General features: G+C 50.8%; 1 protein-coding gene across 1 annotated transcript in view; it reads right to left on the bottom strand.

Moving 5' to 3' along the window:
* Nucleotides 1–22,473, bottom strand: part of CADM1 (cell adhesion molecule 1) — a 141,190-nt gene that overhangs the window by 38,172 nt on the left and 80,545 nt on the right. The window contains exons 2-5 of the mRNA XM_033081518.1: nucleotides 8,471–8,617; nucleotides 7,679–7,831; nucleotides 4,677–4,814; nucleotides 2,897–3,052 (exon numbers count right to left, since the gene is read on the bottom strand). Coding sequence (XP_032937409.1) covers nucleotides 2,897–3,052; nucleotides 4,677–4,814; nucleotides 7,679–7,831; nucleotides 8,471–8,617 — 594 coding nt within the window. The remainder of the gene's footprint in view (nucleotides 1–2,896; nucleotides 3,053–4,676; nucleotides 4,815–7,678; nucleotides 7,832–8,470; nucleotides 8,618–22,473) is intronic.

Here is a 22,473-nt window from a genome sequence, read left to right as displayed (position 1 = left end):
CTTCAGAGAAGGACAAAAAGCCAGCCCAGAGAAAAGGCCAAAACCCAGTATCATGTAATGAGAGCAGCAAACGCTCCACACGGGCTCACCTCGCACGTCTCCCAGAATATCTGGTTCCATTCAGTTCCTTAATGATATTTTAATGCATTTTGTTGCTTCATTTCCTCTCTAAAATTACACCCAACGCAGTGGTGTCCCATGGCTCGCTGATGGATCGGAGCCACGGGAAGGGAGAGACTGCAGCAGACCTGGGGCATTTCCACTCCAGGGCATCTCCACATCCAGGATGTTCCTGGGGCATGGAAGTGTTGTTGTGGCCACTGTGAGTGCACAGCACTCTTGGTGCAGCCCTGCTCTGCTTTTGAGGATGTCAGGGGAGGGTTTCACACATTTGCAGAGATTCCTGTTCACCACAGCCACGTGCAAGCTTCACCTCAGACTTCACCACGGGTGTGCTGTGCCAGGCAGACATGCAACAAATGGCTTACTCCATGAGTAGGGCCAGTTAACACCCAGCACTGCTGTTTTCTGCTTTTTTCTGGGAAAACAAGCCCCACAACTTGCGAGTTGCATCTCAGAAAAAATATCTCCCTACTCTGAAATTTAGTCAGACAAAAAACACCTCATTATCCGAGCAGGCTCCATCCATCATCCCCCTGTCCTTCCCCAACACATTTCATGCTCCAGTTGGATACATTAATGCACAGAAATACGACATCTGCTGAGAAAAACATTTTCTTGTGCCCTGCTGATGTTCTGGAGGGGTGGATCCGCTGTGCCCATGAGGGGAGCGGGCAGGATTTGTGGGGAGAGGATTTGTGAGAGCAGAGAGTGGAACACGCAGCCCAGGCAATGCCCTGCTGCAGGGAAAGCAGCTGATCCACACGGGAGGAGCAAGGAGCTCCAGGTGTGACTGAGCAGAGCTGGGGGCCTGCAAGGACACGCCATGGACAGGGGCAGGCATGCAGGAGCTGCACAAGCATCTTCTGCTGCACATCCCACAGCTAAACCAGCTGAGAAGGCGCCAGTGCAGCAGCCCCAGCTCCCCAGGGCTGAGCTCCACGGAGCTCTGATGGAGATGCCTCGGCAAGGACAAGAGGCTCTCCCTGCTGCCCACGCTCTCCCACTGCCCAACAAATCATCCTCAACACAGGAGAAGTTCAAGGGTAAGAGTTTGCTCTGAAATTGCCTTTTCTTTGAGCTGCAGCAGGTATGAAATGCAGGTGTCTGGCCATGCTCCAGCCCTGGAGCCACAAGGTCACAATCCAGGACAGTTCCTGGGCAGGGGCTCCTCTCTGGCCATCTGCTGCTGCCCACCCAAGGAACACGCTGGGCTAACGGGGTCAAGTCCCCACATTGGAACGTAATTACTTTTAACAACCTCAGAGCTGAATTCAGAACATAAAACCAGAGCAGCTGAGCTCCCTTCTCCTGCTCATCCCCGAGGAGGCTCCGTGGCTCATTCCCACAAACAGCTCTGGAACAGCCAAGGAGATGCAAAAATCAGCAATAAGGGCAGAACCTGTGCAGGGATGCAGCAGGGCCTCCAGGGCAGGAGCTGAACAAAGAACTGTGCTCTAGGGGAGCTTTGTTCTCATTGCATGGGCAACCCCTAAGGCTGCCAACCAAGGAGGGATTCCCTTGAGGAAGAAGAGAAAAAAAATGCTAGCTTTTTTTCCCCCAAAACAATGGCCCTCTCCTACTGCACCAAATCACCAGGAATCCAGAGAGATTTCTGAAAGGAAGCCTCAAGGTTGTCCAACGCCCTTTCAGCCCAGCAAGCTGCAATCCCCTCACACAACAGGGTGGATGGCATTTTTTGCTCTTCCCCGTTAAGTATTTGATCAAGCCTCACAAAGGTGCTAATGTATTATTAAAGCTAATGGAGCTCTACAAGAAATGTTAATGGACATTAAGTTTGCATAAATGAATTACACATTAGCACAGTCGCAAGAAATCTCGGATCTGTCAATTTAGGCAGTATCTGATCATTCCTGTTTTCCTCATTACAGGAACATTACTTCCCGCTAGTTTCGGAGATACGAGAATTGTAACCAAGATGTTCATAATGAAACTACATAATGAAGCAGATGAAATAAATTAATGCAAAACTTCCTCTCCTGCTTTCAGTGTGATGTAGTTGAAGGGACCCTACAAAAACAAGGACTTTGAATTGTCTCAGGGCCGGGTTTTGCAAGCACACGGCCTCGCTGTAGGGACCATCCCACTTTGCTTTTGGGAGATGTTTCAGAACACAGGGATGCATGTACACAGCTCCACAATTTCCACCAGGTGCATTTGGGACCACAGATATTTCCAGGTAGCTGCTTGCTGCTGTCATGTACAGTGGAGCAGCTCCTAAGGGAAGTGAGATGCATTATTAACAATGAACATGCCAGCAGCAGCACAGCAAGCAGGCTGGCTTCCATCAGCGCTGCTACCACAGACTGCACAGAGCTCCACACTCTGATGTGCAATTCCAGGTGATGCTGTATGTTCACAGAGGGCACAACACCAGGTGTTTCCTCCTGCACAATACCAAGTTTTTGCCACGGTGGCCAGTTGCTTTGGAGGGGAAGTAGAGAAACACTTTTCAGCGATAAGTAGGTTGCTAGAAGAAAAATACTCAGATTTAATCTGTTCTGACAATTAACAAGCCCAGACAGAAACCTTTGATGAAAATTCTATGCACAGAGAGTTATTTCATCAGAGAACAAAGGTAGGTATTTATGGATCTCAGAGGGCTGGGAAAGTCATGGCTTCACCCATGAAGTGCTGCCTTCCACTGTGACTGTAACAGGATACAACGCTGGGATTTTAACCTGTAGGGAATGGCTCCTGAGCTCCCCAGCACACAGCCTCACACATGAAGAGAATGAAAGGTTCTGCTACTCACACATGACTTCCAGGTAGCGCTGTGTCTGCAGGTCTTTGACCGCAGGGTGATCCACCAGGCAGATGACAGGGACGCCGTCGTCCTCGCGCCCCACCTTGAGCAGGAGCTGGCTGGTCACCGTGTACATGTCCGACCACCGCTCCACCTCCGACTTGCCTGGGCCAGGAACAGGGACAGGCTGTGAGGCCAGGCTGCAGCTGCACCCTGCCCCTGCCCCCTCTGCGCTCCCATCCCCTCCTCTCCACCCCAAGGAAGTCCAGGTGATGTTACCTGATGGTTAACAACCATCCCCAAACCCAAATCAATGAGCTACAAATCCCCTCCCACTCCTGAACCAACAATTAGCTACAAAAGTGGCTGAACAGAATAATTAATTAGAAGTAGTAAGGGTAGGTGGGAGCGTTCAGCAGAGCTCTGTTTGAGGGAGGGGAGCCCGTGATGGAAACGAGCAGGAAGACAAGACAGAACGAGACAAGACAAGACAGGAGAAAAAGGATTTTTCCAGGAACTCAGCAAGCACCCGCTGACAGCGCTGCTCTGCTCTGATCTGTGCCTTTTTATTTAAGAATTCACAGGCAAAATGCTAAGAGTAACTTCTGTAGCAGAGCTCTTCCAGACACCAAATATTGCTGTATAATATATGAGAGTGAAACAGGTGACACACGCAGACACCCCTTGATATTTGGAGGAAAAGCTTTCCCACGAGCAAAGCCACACTTCCTGTGATTCACAAACTCACAGCCAAGTGTTTAAGTCTCTACTCTGCTAAAAAAACACATCTGAAGACTGAGCAGGGTGAGGTGGTATTAGATGAAGCTCAGCACTCTTGGCAGAGAACTCAGAGCTGGGATTCGACTGCCAGCACAAGAAAACTCAATCAAGGAGCTGGACAGGTGAGGCAGAAAGGGACAAACATTTTGTCCCTGCTGCCCACTGCTCTGGGGAGGGGATGCAGAGGGGATCATTAACTCCCTGCACACCACGGTGCTGGGACTCAGCAGGCACCACTTGGCCAGGCAGCAGGATTGCATCCCACCTGTATCAGCATCCTCCCAGCATGTGGCCTGCTCAAATGCTCTGAAGTGCTGGGCTTAAAGAGAGGATTTTATCCTGTCCTTGCAGGGGGGTGGGTTTGAGGTAATGAGTCTGGACTTCTGCAGAGAGTCCGTCAGTGTCTCAGACTGGGTAAAGCACAAAGGTGTTGTCAAGCGAGCTCACATCTACATGCAGACTTAAACTAACAGGATGTCACATGCAATCAGAGTCAGTGACTTGAATGTGCAAGTACTGGGAGCCTCCAGACTTCAGGGAGTCGGAGAAACCCATCTTAGATGAATATTCAACTGAACACGGGGAAAAGGCTCCACAAACAAGGGAGCCAGTCGTGAAGGTGAATTGCAAATCTTTCCAGCCCAGAGCGCAGACGATCCCCCTCGTACCTAAAGCAGGGCAGGAAGTTACACAAGCCATGCAGAAATGAATTCAGTGCACAGCTCTGGGCTCCTCAAGGTCACCTGCAGTTACAGCAGGACTCCAGAACCCGGCACTTGAGGCTGGCAGGTAGGCAGAGGACCAAATGGAGTTCAGCCCCCTGCGTTAGGGAATAATCTGTCTGCCCACACAGTCCTTTGTTCCTCAGCTGGTGCTCAAAGAAACTCGCTCTACTTTTTTTTTTTCCTTTTTTTTTCCCCTTAAACTGGCAGCAGAGAACAAACACCCAGCGTTACATAAATCACTTCAGCTCCCTGAACAAAGCAAGGGGCTGAGAGGACACATCTACCCGTGAGCTCCTTGTTGCCTTTGAACCATCTGATGGTGGTGGCTGGTCTGCTGGCCATGGCAGTGCAGTTCAGCTCGATCTCCTCTCCCTCCACAGCCGTCTCCTTCTCGATATCAATTACCAGATTGCGTGGTGGGACTGCAGTGGGAAACACAACACAACACACGCCAGATGAAAAAAACATCTTTTGATCGCTAACACAAGACAAAACCTTGAGGAAAACCTGTAAAATCTACTGAAGGAAACGAGCAACCAGCATTTATTTGATGTTTCAATCAATCAAACCCTTTGATAGGTGGTTTTGCAGTAATTGGAGTGAGCACTTTCACTCTCCACCTAATAATCACCGCAGTCTCACAAATTATTGCTTATCAGGGTTGTAACTCTGTGTTCCCTCTCCCAGGCAGGCAGGGCTCCAGGGAGAGCCGCAGCCTCCTGCGCCACTCGGGTGTGTGCTGCTATTTAAAAATCCAGCTTGACTCCGTGCACATTTCCTGACTTCCCTGACAAGGAGAGGAAACACAAAAGCTGACACTTGGCACTGCATTACTTACCAAGCCTCTAACCTCCACGGCAATTTTTCTCTCCTGCTGTTCAGCTCCGAGGCTCAGCCGTGAGCATGGAAGGAGGCCAGCAAACATCAACCTCGTTTAAGATGCTTGAAAAGCCACTGAGCACAAGCCTGGAGTGGAACACCATCCCTTGGGAACAGCCCTGCCTCCCATCACACCCCCACAACATCCCAAAGAGAGGAGGGGGCTGGCTCTGCACCCAGCCACAAGTGCCACGTCCTCTGGGGTGGGGATCTGCTGCTCTGCCCAGGCACAGGATCAGGAAAACACAAAGCTGGAAGACTGTACCCAATGAAAAACCATCCAGTAATACTGAAAAACAGGCTGTAACTCCAGGGGTAACAACCACTGCAGCACAGCCCAGAAATGGGACAAATGAGCTTAAAAATTCAGGCACAGAAACAAGGGAATCTGTTTCCCATGAAAGCACCAGCAGCAAGGCAAAACCCAGGAAAAAGTGAACAGTGAGAGTCCTTATGGCAGAGTCACGGCTTCAGAAAATCCCAGAACTTCCAAAGGAAACTCAACTTTGCTCTGATCAATGTGATTAAGCAACTGCATAGTTCAGATGTGACTCACAGGTCTTCAAGCTAATGAAGAACAAATATGTATAAATACCATCCAGATGATCAAATGGACTAATTAGTCACTTGTGGCTTCTCTCTAAAAAGAACAGAATGAGCTACATATTTGAGACTTTCACATGTTCCAATTAAGCATGAATAAATCTACATATTGTGTGACAGAAGACATGGAAGTGCTGCAGCAAAGGTGCAGCTCCCTCTGAACAGAGGGGACACCTGGGCACCCCCTGTGCCCTTCTGGGCTGGCAGCACTACAGACCAGACAGCAAAACCAGGCTCTGCCACAGCTTCAGATCCATCAAAGGCTGGGTGATGGCCAGGGGATTCCTGGTGGGGAACAGCCAGTGCCACTCCTCCACCCTGGCTCGTTAGTTCTCTTAATTAGGGAGCCAACGATAGAAAAGACAGCAAGAAAAGCCACCCCTGGCATCACAGTGCCCAATCTCTCCAAAATCCCTCCTTCATCTTCTCCTAGTAAACCTCCCTCGCCCTGGCCTGCTTCCTGAGCTGAGGTTTGACCCCAGTGCACGATGAAGGTGAAAAGAAACCGATCCCTGATGGATGAGGGGGAAAGGCAGCACACACACACTGGCCATGCCACAAAGGCTTCTCAAAAACAACTGAAGCACAAGGCAAGAAAACAGATTTTTCCCTCTGTTCTGAAGCACGACTCGTGCTTAAAAACCCAACAAAACCCTGCATTATGTCTCCCACTTGAGAGGCATGCAGTGCTGGCTTACAGGTGAATGAAATGAGTATTCTCATTTCAAACATCTTCTCAGCGTTGCCAGCAGTGAAATTAAATCCAACAAACTGTTTTTGCTTGTGCACGATTAGAGGCAGGAGCTGGAAGAGCTTCCCTTGCCTGTGAGTGCTGGAAAGTGCATGGAAACTTTGAAGGTGTTGATAACTGCAATAGCTGGAGTGAAACTGCTTATAAACATCACTTAACAACGTATAAAAACCCAGGACCCAAATCTCATTAAGCAAAAGAAGGAAGATTTAAACTAATCAGCAAGTGAGATCTCACATTAAGTCACCCTCCCTGATTCAGGTTCTCCCATTAATGGAGCCTTAAAAGCTGCTGCTAATCGGCAGGAGCTGCTCTGATGGAGCTGCTGCCACTGCCAGTGCTCCTGTGGCCACATGTGCCCAGCCATCAGCACCCAGGGATCAAATCCTTGCTTCAAATCCCCTCCAGGGGGCTGGAGCTCTCCCAGTGAGCACAGAGCCCCATCCCAGTGACCCTGTGTGCCCCAAGGCTCCCTGTGAGCACAGAGCCCCATCCCAGTGAGCACAGAGCCCCATCCCAGTGACCCTGTGTGCCCCAACGCTCCCAGTGAGCACAGAGCCCATCCCAGTGACCCTGTGTGCCCCAAGGCTCCCTGTGAGCACAGAGCCCCATCCCAGTGACCCTGTGTGCCCCAAGGCTCCCTGTGAGCACAGAGCCCCATCCCAGTGACCCTGTGTGCCCCAAGGCTCCCTGTGAGCACAGAGCCCCATCCCAGTGACCCTGTGTGCCCCAAGGCTCCCAGTGAGCACAGAGCCCCATCCCAGTGACCCTGTGTGCCCCAAGGCTCCCTGTGAGCACAGAGCCCCATCCCAGTGAGCACAGAGCCCCATCCCACTGACCCTGTGTGCCCCAAGGCTCCCAGTGAGCACAGAGCCCCATCCCAGTGATCTTGTGTGCCCCAAGGCTCCCAGAGCTGCACAGAGCCCATCCCAGTGACCCTGTGTGCCCCAAGGCTCCCTGTGAGCACAGAGCCCCATCCCAGTGAGCACAGAGCCCCATCCCAGTGACCCTGTGTGCCCCAAGGCTCCCTGTGAGCACTGCCCCTGCTCTCACCCAGCACAGTGATGGTGGTGTAGATCTCCTGGGGTGGGTCAGTGTAGAGCTGGCAGAAGTACCTCCCCTCGTCAGAGATGGACACGTTGGTCAGGGACACTCGCAGCTCGCTGTTGGAGAAGTTCACCAGCTGGAACCTGCTGTCCTTCAGCGCTGCAGGGCAAGCACAGCCTGGGTGACTGCACAGAGAGAGCCAACGTCCCCTTCCACCCCTCCACACCCCAAAGATCCCCCCTTCCACCCCTCCACACCCCACAGATCCCCACAGACAGCAGCACACTGAGGTGAGCACCCCCGGGCTCCTGACTGGCTTCCATCCTGCTTCCTACTTTGAAGCTGCACCACAAAATCTTTTGTGACACACTTATCCACTGGACATGCAAGTGATGAGAGATTTCAGTTATTTCAGTTTGGGTATAAAGCAGCACAGATTGTCCTGAAATTTTCAGTCTTTGGTCTGAAGAGATTACTCCTGAGAACACGGCGCTGTCTCGGTGTCGCCCTGCTCAATTTGTTTGTGTCAGCTAAATATTTGGCACTCAATTGCAATTCACCCTGAATTACAACAATCAATTCCCATTGCAAAGTAAGATGCTCTGACTTTTAGAGGGGACTGTGAAGTTTTCCATTAAGGAGGAGATTATGATTGTCTGTCTCACCCACCTCCACGGAAGCAGCTGAACTGTAAGTGCCCAGAATTGCACAGACAGGAGGGATCTCAGCAAATGCCATGTCCTGAGCACGAGTGGGGCACAGGAGGAGCCAGGAGCAAACGAGGAAGGATAAACTTACGCCTGAAATCTCTGAAATAGATGGTCTGCCTGTTGGGGTTCAGGAGCTGGATCACCGAGTCATCGCTGTTCTTGACACGACAGCTGATGGTGGCCACGTCCCCCTCCACCACCGTCACGTCCTCTGTCACCAGGTTCTGGCCATCACCTGCAGGACACAGCAAAGGCAGGGTTCAAGGTCAGGAACAGCACCAGTGGGTTCCACCTGGGAATGAAAGCTCTGCTGCCACCACGGGAGGAACACGGGAGCCGCTGCCTCTGGGTCCTCATCCAGCTGGTGGGGAGAGGAGCAGGAGAAAGGAGCTCTGTGATGGGACAGAGGAATACAGACTGCTGCCCCACACAGAAACACCAAAAACTCCCTTCCTCTCCCAATGGACACATCCTGTTAAATTACCTTGAAAGAACAACTCGCTGTAAGAAGCACTTATCCCTGGACTGGAGCAGACAGACTTCAGGGAATCAGTCGTTACTCACTCTGTGTAATCAGTAGGTGCTATTAATGTCCAGAGGCAGGGAAAAAAAAGGATCCCATGCAATTATGCTGTGGGAGCCTTGTAATCATTTACAGGTCACCACCCTGGAAACTCTCCTCCTAATGAATCGAAGCATCACCCGCGCGCTGAGACGCTCGCCAAAGGAACAGGATGGCAGTGGGAACTGTGCCTTGCATTTCAATTTTTCCATAAAAAAATCAAAGGGAATCAAAGTGGGAGAAATGTTGAGACTTTGGCAGTGCTCCAAATGAAGCCAGGACACCTGGCCACAGGCTGGGTGGGCAGAGAATCTTCTGCTGCTCCAGAAACCCAAAAATGCAGGATTAGGATAAAGTTAGCACACAGGAAATCTGGGGATCATATCTAAGCCCCAGTTTTTCTCTCACCCTGCATTTCTTCATTTTTCTTTCCAGCTTGCCTTTATTATTTGACATCCCTTGGAAACAAATGTTTGACAAAAAGGTGTGTCGTTTGGAAAGAGAAAGATTGATAAACCATCAGACTCCTCTCCACGCCTGATGGGCACTGAGCTGAAGTCTGGGCACATTTTTCTGCCCTCTCAGTACAAATTTTAGATATATTCTCCAGACTGATGAACTTTGAGGAGCAACAAGATTTACTATCAAACAGTAACCCTGTATTGGAGCACAGACCCCCAGCCCTGCTCAGGAGGGGCAGAGATGCTGTCCCAAACATCTCCTGGTCCTGCTCAAAGCCCTCTGAGCACAAGGTGAGCACTCAGCCACCCCTCCACACTGCCAGCACCCTTCATGTGGTGTTCCTGAACCTTGGGGACACGTGTTAATGGCTGGACTCGATAATCTTAGAGGGCTTTTTCAACCTAATGCACAGCCAGAGCCAGGCCCTGGCATCAGTGACATCAAACATCGCCAAAGTGCTTCCAGCAAAAATATTAAACATCACTAACTGCTTCTGGGGAATAATTTTATCAAACCCATTCAAAACAAGGTTCTTGCACAAGGATCAGCTTGATATGTTCTCATAAATGCAATATTCCCTACAAATCATTAACAAAGCTATTAAGATTCGATTTCCATCTAAGCAATTATTGCCAGCATATTTTTTTACATTTACTTTAAAAGACTCAATCCTATTTTCAATTCATTAAACTGTTCCTTGCGTTTACTGAATTTTACATCAGCTTAGAAGACTATTTGAATTAATAAGAATTACAGTAGAAGTAATTTAGAAATAAATTATTTGAAGTTCAAGCCACTGAAGCTTTCCACCCTGGGACGCTGCTGTGTTAAAGCTGCCGAGGGATGGCTGCAGAGCCCAGCACCTGGTCTGGGCTGGCACCAGATCCCTCTGAGCAAGCTTTTCCAGAGTTAATGACAGCCAGGGAGCACATGAGGACAGGCTGAGCCCCTCACAGCAGCTCAGCCCCCTGGGCTTTGCTCTTTGTTCCCATCAGAGGGGATCTGATCATCCCCTGACCTCACCCTGCTTCACCAGCCAAGGCTTGCCCCCCTCCCACTCAGGGCATCCACTCCCATCTGCTCCCAGGAAAGAGATTTCCATGAGCGGCAGCAATTACAAGCTCTAAATGAAATAAAAATACAGCACAAAGCAAGAACTCCTCAGGCCCGTCCTCGTTGTCAACACGTCGGGAAGCTTCTCAGTAAATATTTACTGCCAGGGTATATGTATTTTGAGGAGCATTAAAGCACACACGCAGCATGACAATATTTTGGAACAGAAAAGGACAGGCTGGGGAGGGGAGATGGAATTTATGGGCTCAACTGGGAATCTCAGGAGCTAAGAGAAGCAAAGGAAAATTACTGTTGAGAACCAATGTTAAATCCCTGGCAGGGCTTTGGAGGGGCACAGCACAAGCAGATCCAATGGAAAGCCCCCAGCAGAATGACACAGGACAGATTTTGATCTCTTACATGAAGGGACTGTGACAGCACAGTGTCCAGGTACCACACCAAAGCTTCCCCAACACCAGGGACAAATCCTCATCCCAGTGAGCGATGGGCTGGACAGACACCACGACAGACAGACTCAGGGACCGGCCTTGGAGCCTTGCAAATCTCAACTTGGAGCACAAGGGATTGCTCCAGAGGGAGGGGAACAGGAACAGAGAGGAAGCCACTTTCTGGGGGTCTCTGGGGTGACTCCTGTCTAACACAAGCACTGGTGTTAACGAGCAAGGGAAACACCACAAGAGGTGTCTGCAGTGCCAGGAGGAGGGAAAACACAATGTGTGCTTCCTTCATTACCCAAAGCAATTCTCCAGCCTCATTTACTGAATCTCCCTAGGCAAGGTGAGAAATGACACCTTGTTTTATACCTGCTGGAAGGGGGGAGAGGGGGGACACGGTGCTTGAGGGACGCTCTGGCTGCCACCTGCACAATTAATTTTTGCACTTGTCTTCCTGCCTTAGACCACTGCAGACTCTCCTCTTAGGGCTGCAGACAGACACAGACGAGTAAATTGTGTTTCAAACAAGTTCCCCCCAGCTGGACACAGCCCAGGGACCTTGGCTCATATGCAGCGGTCACATTTAAAATCAATTCTTTCTCCGCTTGTAGGACACTGGGCTAGAGGGAAGCGACAGGGAGAGGAGAGGAAAGATTAAAAATACGTGCTGGGGAGCATGGTTTTTCAATTTCTATGGAATTTGTAACCACAGGTGCCCCAGCGTGTGCTGGCTCAGCCTGCAGGATCCCGACACAAACGCTTTCCAAGGAGGAGAGGTTTTCATTACACCTGAACTGTGTAAGCCTGTAAACCTAAACAGAATTCCTCATAATAGATTGAGTCAGAAGAAACAACTCACACACATACACAAACTGTCCACGTGCTCAAGGAAAAAAGCAACACAGTGCTCCATCCCCAGAATTAACACAATCTGAATGTCAACATTCATCTATCTGTTTCAAGTACCTAAAAGGAACGTGGTGGTTAGAGCAGAGACAAGTGGGTTTATAAACACTGAGCATCCACCTCCCCAGCAGCTTTGTCTCCTTTGTGCTCCTCCTCCTCCCTGAGCTAAACAGCTCCTCTGCTCTCTCATCCATCACTGAGAGCTTTGTCTCTCCCCTTTAACACAAATATCACCACTGGCCTTCCAGGAGGAGAACCAGAACCAGCGACTCTTGGGCATGGATGGGATGCAGGGAAAGGGAGGAACCCACAGCCCATTTAACTGTGCTGCAGATCTGCTTCCAGGGAGGGAGGAGAGGAGAAATTCCAGGGCAGTGCTGGGAGAAGCCACTGGAGCTCTGTGCACCCGGGCTCCAAGTCCTGAGAGGATGCTTTAAAAGGCTGCACTTGTCACACTTGAACTTTGGAGGAGAACAGACAATCCACACTGATTGTGCTGATTGGAGCTGACTCCACGGCATCCCTTCCTGGGCAGCAGCTGGAGCCAGGCTGCCCATGAGCACAGGGACACGTGTGGCTCTCAGAGCAGCACCAGGCTGGGGCAGAACGCAGCTCCTGCAGCCCCCAGAGCCAGCCTGGACCCTCCCCAGTGCCCAGAGCAGGACAGAGGGGCTCTCACCCACTGCCCTGGGCTCCTGGCACTCCTGCACAGTCCCCAAGCAAAACCTCTGAGAGCCTGGACCCAGAGCTGGCACCCCCGAGCAATTCTTCTGTCAGGGTGGCCCTCACCCCAGAGGAAAATCTTGTTTTCCACCAAGATTCACAACTAACCTTTTACAACAGCAACTTTCTCTTTTAATAAGATGTAATTACCAGCTCTGTGACCCTGAGTCAAGCCTCTTTGAGATTTTCCTGCATTCAAGTAGCTCTTATTCCCTCTTCAGCATCTTCTCCATGGCCAGAAACAGACTCAGCAACTCCAATTCCCTGGCAAAGAGCTCTTCAAAAAAAAGTGATGGTGGCAAACAAATAGAATTCTAGAAAGATCTCTCTTTTGAGTTAATTCTCTGCAGGTCTGTCAGCTGCAATTCAGCACTGGGGAGCCTTGCCCATGAAAATTCCTTGCTGAGCAGCAAGAGGAACAGGGATTTTCCAGCAAGGTGCAGCTGAGCTGAACTGGGCAAAGCTTGCTCAGTGATGATGGGATGGGGTATGGCAGCTCCACGTCTCTCTCTGAGGCAGAGACCACAGCAAACTGACACGGCACTTGGATTTTCACTTTCAGATTTAATGCCTGTTATCCTTTCTTTATGCTGCAGCCAGGTTTAAGAGGACTGAGGCAGGGCAGTGCCAACAGACAGCTCTGCTGTGCCAGGTCTGGGATCCCCTGGTGATGCTCAAAGCCCCAGCTCCCACTCAGCAGGGAAGAAAGGAGGAGTGGGAGGAATTAGCATTCACAGAATTCACAAAATGTTGATTTCCTTGAGTCTCCCTGGCACTGAGTGCGGGGACAGAGCAGCTCCTGCTCCAGGATCTCATCCCGTGGCACAGGCTGTGCTCAGCCCAGCAGTCCCAGGGACCTTTCCCCTCTTTCTCAGCACAGATTTTTGTGAGCAGCACTTCCACACGCCCGCTCCTCTCCCCGCTCACACTTCCCCTGAATTACTCTCCACGCTCCGAGGGAACGTGCAAGATGGTGCTAAAAATTACTTATTGTGAGAGCGGGCTTGCGCTGTGAAACAGCCACTTCAGAGAAATATACGGCAAATTCAAGAGAGTTGTGCACAGATATTAAATTGGTGGAGGAAAAAAAATGCCATTGCCACCTTTATGGCTTTTCTGGCTTAAAGAGTAAGAATAAAAGATGACAATAGCTCTGAAATTACACTGGAGGCTGCGCTGACTTTAAACATAGTGAATATCTATGTGATGCAATGGCATCAGGGAATTCTTTCCACTGGCTGAAACCAAAATGGTGCAGGAACAAAAATCCTGTGTTACGCCCAAATTAAAATATTTCCTTGGATCTGAGGAACAAAATTTTTTTTTTTTTCTGCCATGAAGACGTCTGCAGCCGTGGCCAAAGCGTGTTTCAGATTGAGCAGCTCCTTCACCCTCCCTGACACTCCTGCTGCCGCCAATCGCCCCCTCTGCGCAGATTTATGATCTGTCACCTGTGCTGGGATTAGATGTCACCCTTGTCTTTCTATTACCCAGATATTGATAGATCAAACTCCCTGGCCATACGTCGCCTGTCCCTTCAAAGGTTACTGCTGAGGATCAATACCCATCTGCTCTGTCACTGACCAGAGGGGACTGGGCAGAGCTCGGCTCGGCTGCTCTGCACATCTCACCCTTGAATTCCACATTTCTAATGCCTCTCCACAAAGCACAGGCAGCTTGCTTTGGTTCCAGCAGCTGATGGAGCATTGCCTGGACAGCAAAAGGTCACTCACTAAAGACTGTCCTCCCCCATAAGGGCAGGGGCTCATCCAGGCGTGCCCCAAGGTGGGAGCGGCTCCTCCTGCACCAGCAGACAGAAATCTTCTGTGGGAGCCTGGGAAGGGGAGGGACAGGAGCCAGGAAAACCACAAGGGCAGGGAAGGGCAAAGCTGTGAGTGACCCCTCTGCAGAAATTGCCAGCCACCCTCCCCTCGTGTGCCCCGACACTCAGCACCCACCAAGGACCCCCCAAAATCCTCATTGCCATGCCCCAACAGTGCTCCTGACACTCAGCACCCACCAAGGACCCCCCAAAATCCCCACAGCCATGTCCCAGCAGTGTTCCCCTGACACTCAGCACCCACCAAGACCCCCCAAAATCCCCACAGCTGTGCCCTAGCAGTGCCCCCAACACTCAGCACCCACCAAGGACCCCCCAAAAATCCTCATTGCCATGTCCCAGCAGTGCTCCTGACACTCAGCACCCACCAAGGACCCCCCAAAATCCTCATTGCCATGTCCCAGCAGTGTGCTCCTGACACTCAGCACCCACCAAGGACCCCCCAAAATCCTCACTGCCATGTCCCAGCAGTGCTCCTGACACTGAGCACCCACCATGGACCCCCCAAAATCTTCATTGCCATGCCCCAGCAGTGTGCCCCCAACACTCAGCACCCACCAAGGACCCCCCAAAATCCCCACAGCCATGTCCCAGCAGTGTGCTCCTAACACTCAGCACCCACCAAGGACCCCCCCAAAATCCCCCCAGCTGTGCCCCAGCCCTGCCTGGGAGCAGCATCAGCAAGGGAGGAGGTTTGACAACTCGAGATGGTCCCAGCAGGCTGCAGCCTCCACTCAGTGTGTTTAAATAACACTCAGTTAGCACCAACACATGTTTATTATTAATGGAGCCCTAATACACAATTCCTTGGCTGCATTTATCTTCCAGCTACATCGCTACCAAGGGCAGATCCAAGAAGGAGACCTTGATTAAACCCGAGTTTCAAAGGGGTGGAATTTCCTTTCCCTGCCCTGACTTGCTCCATGAGGAGCAAAACCCTGATCAGGAGCAGGTGGCTGCAGGTGAGAGGAGGAAGCACAGATCAAATATTCACTTTTCACAATCAAAGAGCATGTTCTGTGCATCTCCCTGACCAGAACAACACCTGCTGCCTCACACTCCTTTCTGTCTCTGCCACAGGGGTAAAGCTGCAGCAGCCCCTGCCAAAACCTGAGCACAGAGGAGAGAATTTACATGTTTGCAGGTTTGTCACCTGTTTGTCACCTCTGGTTTTGCCCTGCAGCTGCCACCTGCCTCACACCAAGCATGGCACTGCTCACACCCCGAGCTCCCCATCTGCTCTGTGCCACCTTGTCCCAGCACATCCCTGCTCCTGGGGGCACCTGGGACAGGGACACGAGGAGGGGAATGTCCAAATCAGGACAGGGACACAAGGAGGGGAATGTCCCAGTCAGGAGAATGGCACAAGGAGGGGAATGTCCCAGTCAGGAGAATGACACAAGGAGGGGAATGTCCCAGTCAGGACAGGGACACGACAAAGGGAATGTCCCAGTCAGGACAGGGACACATTGAGGGGAATGTCCCAGTCAGGACAGGGACACGACAAAGGGAATGTCCCAGTCAGGACAGGGACACATTGAGGGGAATGTCCCAGTCAGGACAGGGACACATTGAGGGGAATGTCCCAGTCAGGACAGGGACACAAGGAGGGGAATGTCCCAGTCAGGACAGGGACACGAGGAGGGGAATGTCCCAGTCAGGACAGGGACACATTGAGGGGAATGCCCCAGTCAGGACAGGGACAGGATGAGGGGAATGTCCCAGACAGGACAGGGACACAAGGAGGGGAATGTCCCAGACAGGACAGGGACAGGATGTGGGGAATGTCCCTGTAAGGACAGGGACACGAGGAGTGGAATGTCCCAGACAAGGAGGGGAATGTCCCAGTCAGGACAGGGACAGGATGAGGGGAATGTCCCAGACAGGACAGGGACACGAGGAGTGGAATGTCCCAGACAAGGAGGGGAATGTCCCAGTCAGGACAGGGACACAACAAGGGGAATGTCCCAGTCAGGACAGGGACAGGATGAGGGGAATGTCCCAGACAGGACAGGGACAGAACAAGGGGAATGTCCCAGTCAGGACAGGGACACAAGGAGGGGAATGTCCCACGGCACTGTCCAGCTGCAGGGAGCCCCTCCATGGACCCCATCATCCCAGCCCCTCAGATCCAGACACTCCCTGTCCCCTGGGATGAAGCCATTGCATCATTATACATGTTACATAAATTATCTGAAGGTCTGCTCCTCAATTCCTGGGTCCTGGCACCTGCCCCAGGTGAGCCCCACAACGCCAATTCCCATTAGTCAGAGCCACAGGGCTCCCAGGAACAAGGAATCCTGTTTCTACTCAGATGATGGGTTTCATTTTACTCTAATGAGCAGATATGTCTTATATCCATACCTGTAACCCATTTCTTGCAGACTTTTTCACATCCTTTTTATTTTTTACTGTCAGTAGCATCTGTCACAACGTGCGGCTTAATAATCTCTTTTAAACCCAAGAAATCTGTATTTCCATAAAGCACCCACAATGAATTCTGATCAACATCAGTCTGGTCTCTTCCCTATAAAAAGGACCTTCTTTCAACTGCCTGCATATTTAAGTCTGAAATCTTTAGCTCACCACTGAAATAAACCAGAAATGAATAACAAAACTAATAACAAATGTGCAAAATGTCCTTAAAGCAAAGGACCAACAAAGAATACACAGGAATACTGTGGTTTTTTTGGGGTGTCCTGGCCTGTTCCCATGCAGACCAGCAATAGGCACTCCCCCCAAACAGGTGAAAGAATCTCAGCAGCAACATTACGATCACAGTGAGGCCTCCTCCCAATTTCTGCTTCCCAGGAAGGATAAAAAGGTGTAAGAGAAGCCTTTAGCCTAGATCCCAGATCAGACATAATGATGAATGCTCACCTAAAGGGCAACATATTTGTAAGTTTTAAGTCTCTTGCAACACCAACTGTCCTGATTCATCCCCACGATAAAGGCAGCCCTGAGAGCTATTTTACCATATTTATTATTTTACAGAGGAGGAAGAAAAAACGTGGAATCAGCCCTCAATCTGCCACCCGTCGGATTTATAAATGTTAGTACGGGACCAGTGCTAATATCTTTAAACATTAATCTCCTCACTGCAGATCCTGCACGTCCCCCTTCAGCTCTGCCTGGTGGCTCGCCCAGGCTTGGGGAAATAAAATGCATCTTGGTAGTTTTTTTCCCTTCATCTATGGGATTTGTTTTGACTAAACCCATGAAAAGAAGAGAAAGGGCAGATGCTCCTGAACACATTCTTGCCTGCTGTCAGTGCTTTGCCAGCTGAGTGGAAGGCACAAAGCTCTGCTCCAGTGTTTATTTTTAAAGATGCAGCTTGCCTGATCCACACTCATTCCTCACGCCTTGTTTTCAATAGAGGCTCTGTTCTCTTTGCTGGCTGCCAGGACAAAGGCAGAGCTGGGAGGAAGGGAAGAGAAACCGTGTTGTGCACACGAAAATAAACCCTCGGGTTTATAAACTGCATCAGGCCAATCCCTCTCCCTGCCTCCACAGGTGCAGCGACAGGAATGCACAGCCTATGACCAAAAAACACAGAAATGATGAGACAGAAAACAAGTCTGGATGTGTCCTCGTCATCCCACCTTCCTCAAGCCTGCACCCAAACCCCTCAGGTGCCCACCCCATCCCACAGCAGGCACAGCCAGCACTGCTCTCCTCTCTCAGCCAGCCCTTTGTAAATTTTATCACTTATTTCTTAAAGTTGCAATTGCCTTTTAAGATTAGATTGTATTTAGTTCTTAATTAAATCGTCATCGTTCTGCAAAACCCCACAGGCTCTGAGGTTTAGATTGTCATTTTAAACAAAAGTAAAATGGTAAATGCCTCTTCCATCCAACACCATTAGGTATAATTAAGCAATGGGTAAAGCATACATCGTGCTATAAATGTCATTTAGTTTTACAGTGAAACTCATCAACATTTATCAAAACACTGCCTGGAGAAAGAACGAGACAGCTCCAGAGAGTGACTTCCATTCGCTGCTGCCTTTGAAGCGTCTGCTCTGAGGGAGAGCTGCAGCAAGAAAAGCCTTCCCGTTTTGTATTTTTATCTTTTGGGCTGAAATGTTCAGTTTCTGCCGCGTTCCCATATGTGGCAGGATGGGTGGTGTGAGGGAAGCGTGTCCTGGAGAGCCCCAGAGGTGGGATGAGCATCTCAGGTAGAGCCCAAGGTAACACCAGAGCTAAGGGATGGAAGGTGGGGACAGGACGGTGCCATGCTCCTGCCCGGGGACAGTGTCCCTGTCACAGCACTGGGACAGCCCAGCTGTCCCCACAGCCCTGTGCCACAGCATCCTGCAGCCTGGAGGGCTGGGACAAATGGCATTTCATCCCTGCTTTCAGGTGAGCCCCACCAAAGGGATGGGAAGTGTAAAGAAAGACAAACACCAGCCAGGCACTGCTTCTATTTAAAATCTCAGCGTTTCTTGTGCTCTCCTGAGAAGCACTCAAACAGTCAGACTGAGCCAGCTGAGAAGCAGTTTTCAGTGCACTGCTCCTCCCTGATGTCCCCATGGCAAACAGCAGCAGGCACTGGCTCCATCCACAGGGATTGGGCTCCTGCTTCCCTGCACTGAGCCTGACGCTGCAGCTCCAGGCACCAGGCAGAAAAACAGATCTGAAATTGATGCTTCATCATTACCCGTCATTAAAAAATTATGCTGTTGTACAATCTCACAAGTAGCAAGGAGTGAACGCTGAATGCCTCTGCAAGTGTTATTAATTCTCCCTCCCCGCCGTGGTGCAGAGGGGTGCTGTTGGGTGGTGAGGTTCTCTCCTCCTCCCTCTCTTCCTCCTCCTCCTCCTCCTCCTCCTCCTCTCCCTGGAGCCCTCGGCATCTCGGCTGTGCTGCAGCTCTCTGCTCCATCTCCATCGTGTTGGCAAGGCAACGGGAGCAGGGCTTGGAAGGGCTGGATCCCCCAGCAGTGCCCCAAACCCAGCCTGGATCCACTCCTGGAACCAGCCCAGGGCTGGATCCCCCAGCAATGCCCCAAACCCAGCCTGGATCCACTCCTGGAGCTCCTGGAAACAGGTGTGCCCTGCTGCAATGCCCCAAACCCAGCCTGGATCCACTTCTGGAGCTCCTGGAACCAGCCCAGGGCTGGATCCCCCAGCAATGCCCCAAACCCAGCCTGGAACCACTCCTGGAACCAGCCCAGGGCTGCATCCCCCAGCAGTGCCCCAAACTCAGCCTGGATCCTCTCCTGGAGCTCCTGGAACCAGGTGTGCCCTGCTGCTGGCACCCAGGTGCTGGAACTTGCAAACAGAATTTCAGACCTTCTGTGCTGACAGGCACTGACCCCCAAGAAAATAATGTTTTTGATCTGAGGCTGTGGAGAACGCATCCAAAACTGAGTGATGGAACAAGGATCATGGGTGTGTGGTTTGAATGGAGGTGTGTGCTATCACACGGTGGAAAACTTGGGATTTGAGGTTTTGGAATATGGCAGCGTATAGAGAGCAAGATGGAGGGTTTAGGGTGGAGGTTTTGTCTTTCTTCTTCACCTTCTTCTTCACCCAGGGACCACTGGGGACCTGTCTGGGGCTCCCTCTGCAAACTGCACACCTGTCACCTGCAGGGCTTGGTCACAGTTGGGCAATTCCCAGCCCAGCCCTCTGGCTGACACCCCCACTGCCTGCAGTGCCCCATTTCACAGGGACACGAGCTGGGGACAGCAATGCCTACAAAGCAAAGGTGACACCAGACATGACAGAGCCATGCCGTGCTTGCCATCTTATGGAAAAATCCCCAAAATCTGCAAAAATACACAAAAAAATAATTCTTCCCCATTTTTTTTTGCCCTTCTTGTTCTCAAGTGTTTTCCACCTCTTACTCTCTCTCACACCCATGGGAAACCCTTGCTGGCAGCCTGCACCAGGATGTCATTAACACTTTGTGCTGCTGCTCTGCCACGTTTCCAGGCTCAGGTACAAATGAATTTTGGTCAGCACACACCTGCACTCCCCCCAGCACACTGCCTGTCCACAGGCAATGTCAGAACCACCAGCAGCAAAACAAACTCCTGATCCCCAGCCCACTGCAGTGCCCTGGAGGAGAAGGGAGTATGGATTTGCAGGTGGAGCGAGCAGTACAGCCAGGGATTTTGGAAACGGACACCACATCCAGCACCAATCCCTCCAGGTCACCTTGTTTGAAAACTGCAAATACAGAGAGGCCACTCCACCAAAAATCCGTCTTCTTAACTGCTTGAAACTAAATTTAAAATGCATGTATGCAGTGTTCCTCTCTGCTCGCTATTCTGAGCTTCTCCTTTGGCCTTATGATAAAAGAATGCAGGAAATTATAGCCAACCTTCCCCCAGCCCGGAAAAGGGAATTAATTACTGCAAGCACAAAGTCAGCGCTCTTCCAATAAACCAATGCAATCCATCCAGGCTCTGAAAAGCAAGGAAAACATCCCGGGGGCTCGATACCTTGCTAGCCATTCACAGCATGCGCCGCCGTGGATATTGCACAACAGCTGTGCCCGGGACTAGCACAAAGCCAACATTATCTCTGCCATTATTAGAATTAAATAAAGCCTCTCCTCCTCAGTGTGCCCAGGATTACAAAGCACCTCAAACCCCTGCAGGCTCTCGCCACGGTGGTTTTACTGCTTTTAGGATTAGAGGCACTGCAGTGACCAGGGACAGAGCTGCCCAAGGTGCCACGCTGCCCCAGCCCTCGTTCCACCCAGAGCATGGGTGACCTTCCTTCTCTGGAAGGTTCTGAGGAGCCCAGGGTGGGCACAGGGCAGGGATGTGGGGCTGGGGGTCACTGCTCACACCCCAGCTCCAGCTTTGCTCCTCCCTGCCCTCCTGGGCACAGAGCTGGGCAGACCCCAGAATAATCTGTACATCACTTTTTGGCTGCAATTTTGGACAAGTTCCTGCTCCCTTGTGCCCACGAGGAGCAGCTGGGCAGCACTGGTGACTCCAAGGTGCACCAACATCCTCCCTTCTCTCTGCTGTGCACACAGTGAGTGCATTTCAAATAAAAACACACTCCAAGCATCAAAGCCAGGCAGGCTCCAACCCTCCCACTGCCATGTCACAGGAGACATGAGACCTTTTACAGATGTTGCCAACAGCAGCTGAAAATCTAGCAGACATTTGCTTAGCATTTCTTGAAAGAACAGTTTCAATTAGACACATTCTTCACAGTTCTCTTCTCAAACCCCAACAGTTTGAAGAGATCTGCTTGTTTTTGCCAAGTTTTCACGAACTGTAAGCCTGGCCCCCTCGCACTCAGCACATCAAGGGTAGGATATTTAAAACAAGGCTCATTTTCAATGGAAATGCTCCACAATAAATAACTCAGCAGTGCTGTTGTGAAAATTTCAGATTTCAGCAGTTGACTTTTAATCAGGAGCTGCATTTGCACCTGAGAGCAAGAGAAATCCTCCCCTTAATCACTTGCATTTCAAACCACTTTATAAAACCTGCTCTGAGTGAGAGCACAGTCTGTCCAGAACACCCCTCCTAAAGCCCCAGCAGCCGTGACCTTCCTTCCAGTAAACGCTGCTCTCCCCAAACTGGATGACACACCACATTTTGGAGCTACAAATGAAGCACAATTCCTCATGGGTATTTTCTAGCAAGGCACTGAAATGACAGGCTGGCTTTTAAAACTGGTTTATAAACGTTTAAAAGGGTTTTTTTGCTGAGGAGCCACTTGGGCAGATCCTGTAGTAAAGGTGCTTTTGGGCTGGGGATTATTTTTTTTGCTAAACCTGCCAGGGCTGTGTGTTTCTGAGAGGTTTGCAGGCAGGCAGGTTCTCTGGGGTCATCAATCTCTAGGTGTCATCAATCTCTGGGTTCCTGCACCAACACCTTGACCCCAGACCCTCGCTGGAGCATCACTCCTCCCTCAGCTCACCCCCTCATGCTCAGCCTTGCAATCATCACCCTGGGATAACCCCCCTGTGAATGGAATGTATTAAGCTCAGCTGATGAGATAAAACACTCAAGTTTTGTGGAAAAGTGCTTTGACACAGACACCATATGCTCAACACCCACAATGAGGCAGGTGACTTCAACCAGCAAAATCTCCTTTTCCTGCTGCCTGCACTTA

The sequence above is a fragment of the Catharus ustulatus genome, chromosome 28, assembly GCF_009819885.2.
Source record: "Catharus ustulatus isolate bCatUst1 chromosome 28, bCatUst1.pri.v2, whole genome shotgun sequence".
NCBI lineage: Eukaryota > Metazoa > Chordata > Aves > Passeriformes > Turdidae > Catharus > Catharus ustulatus.
The sequence above is the reverse complement of the archived record's forward strand: the minus strand, read 5'-3'. Positions and strand labels throughout refer to the sequence as shown.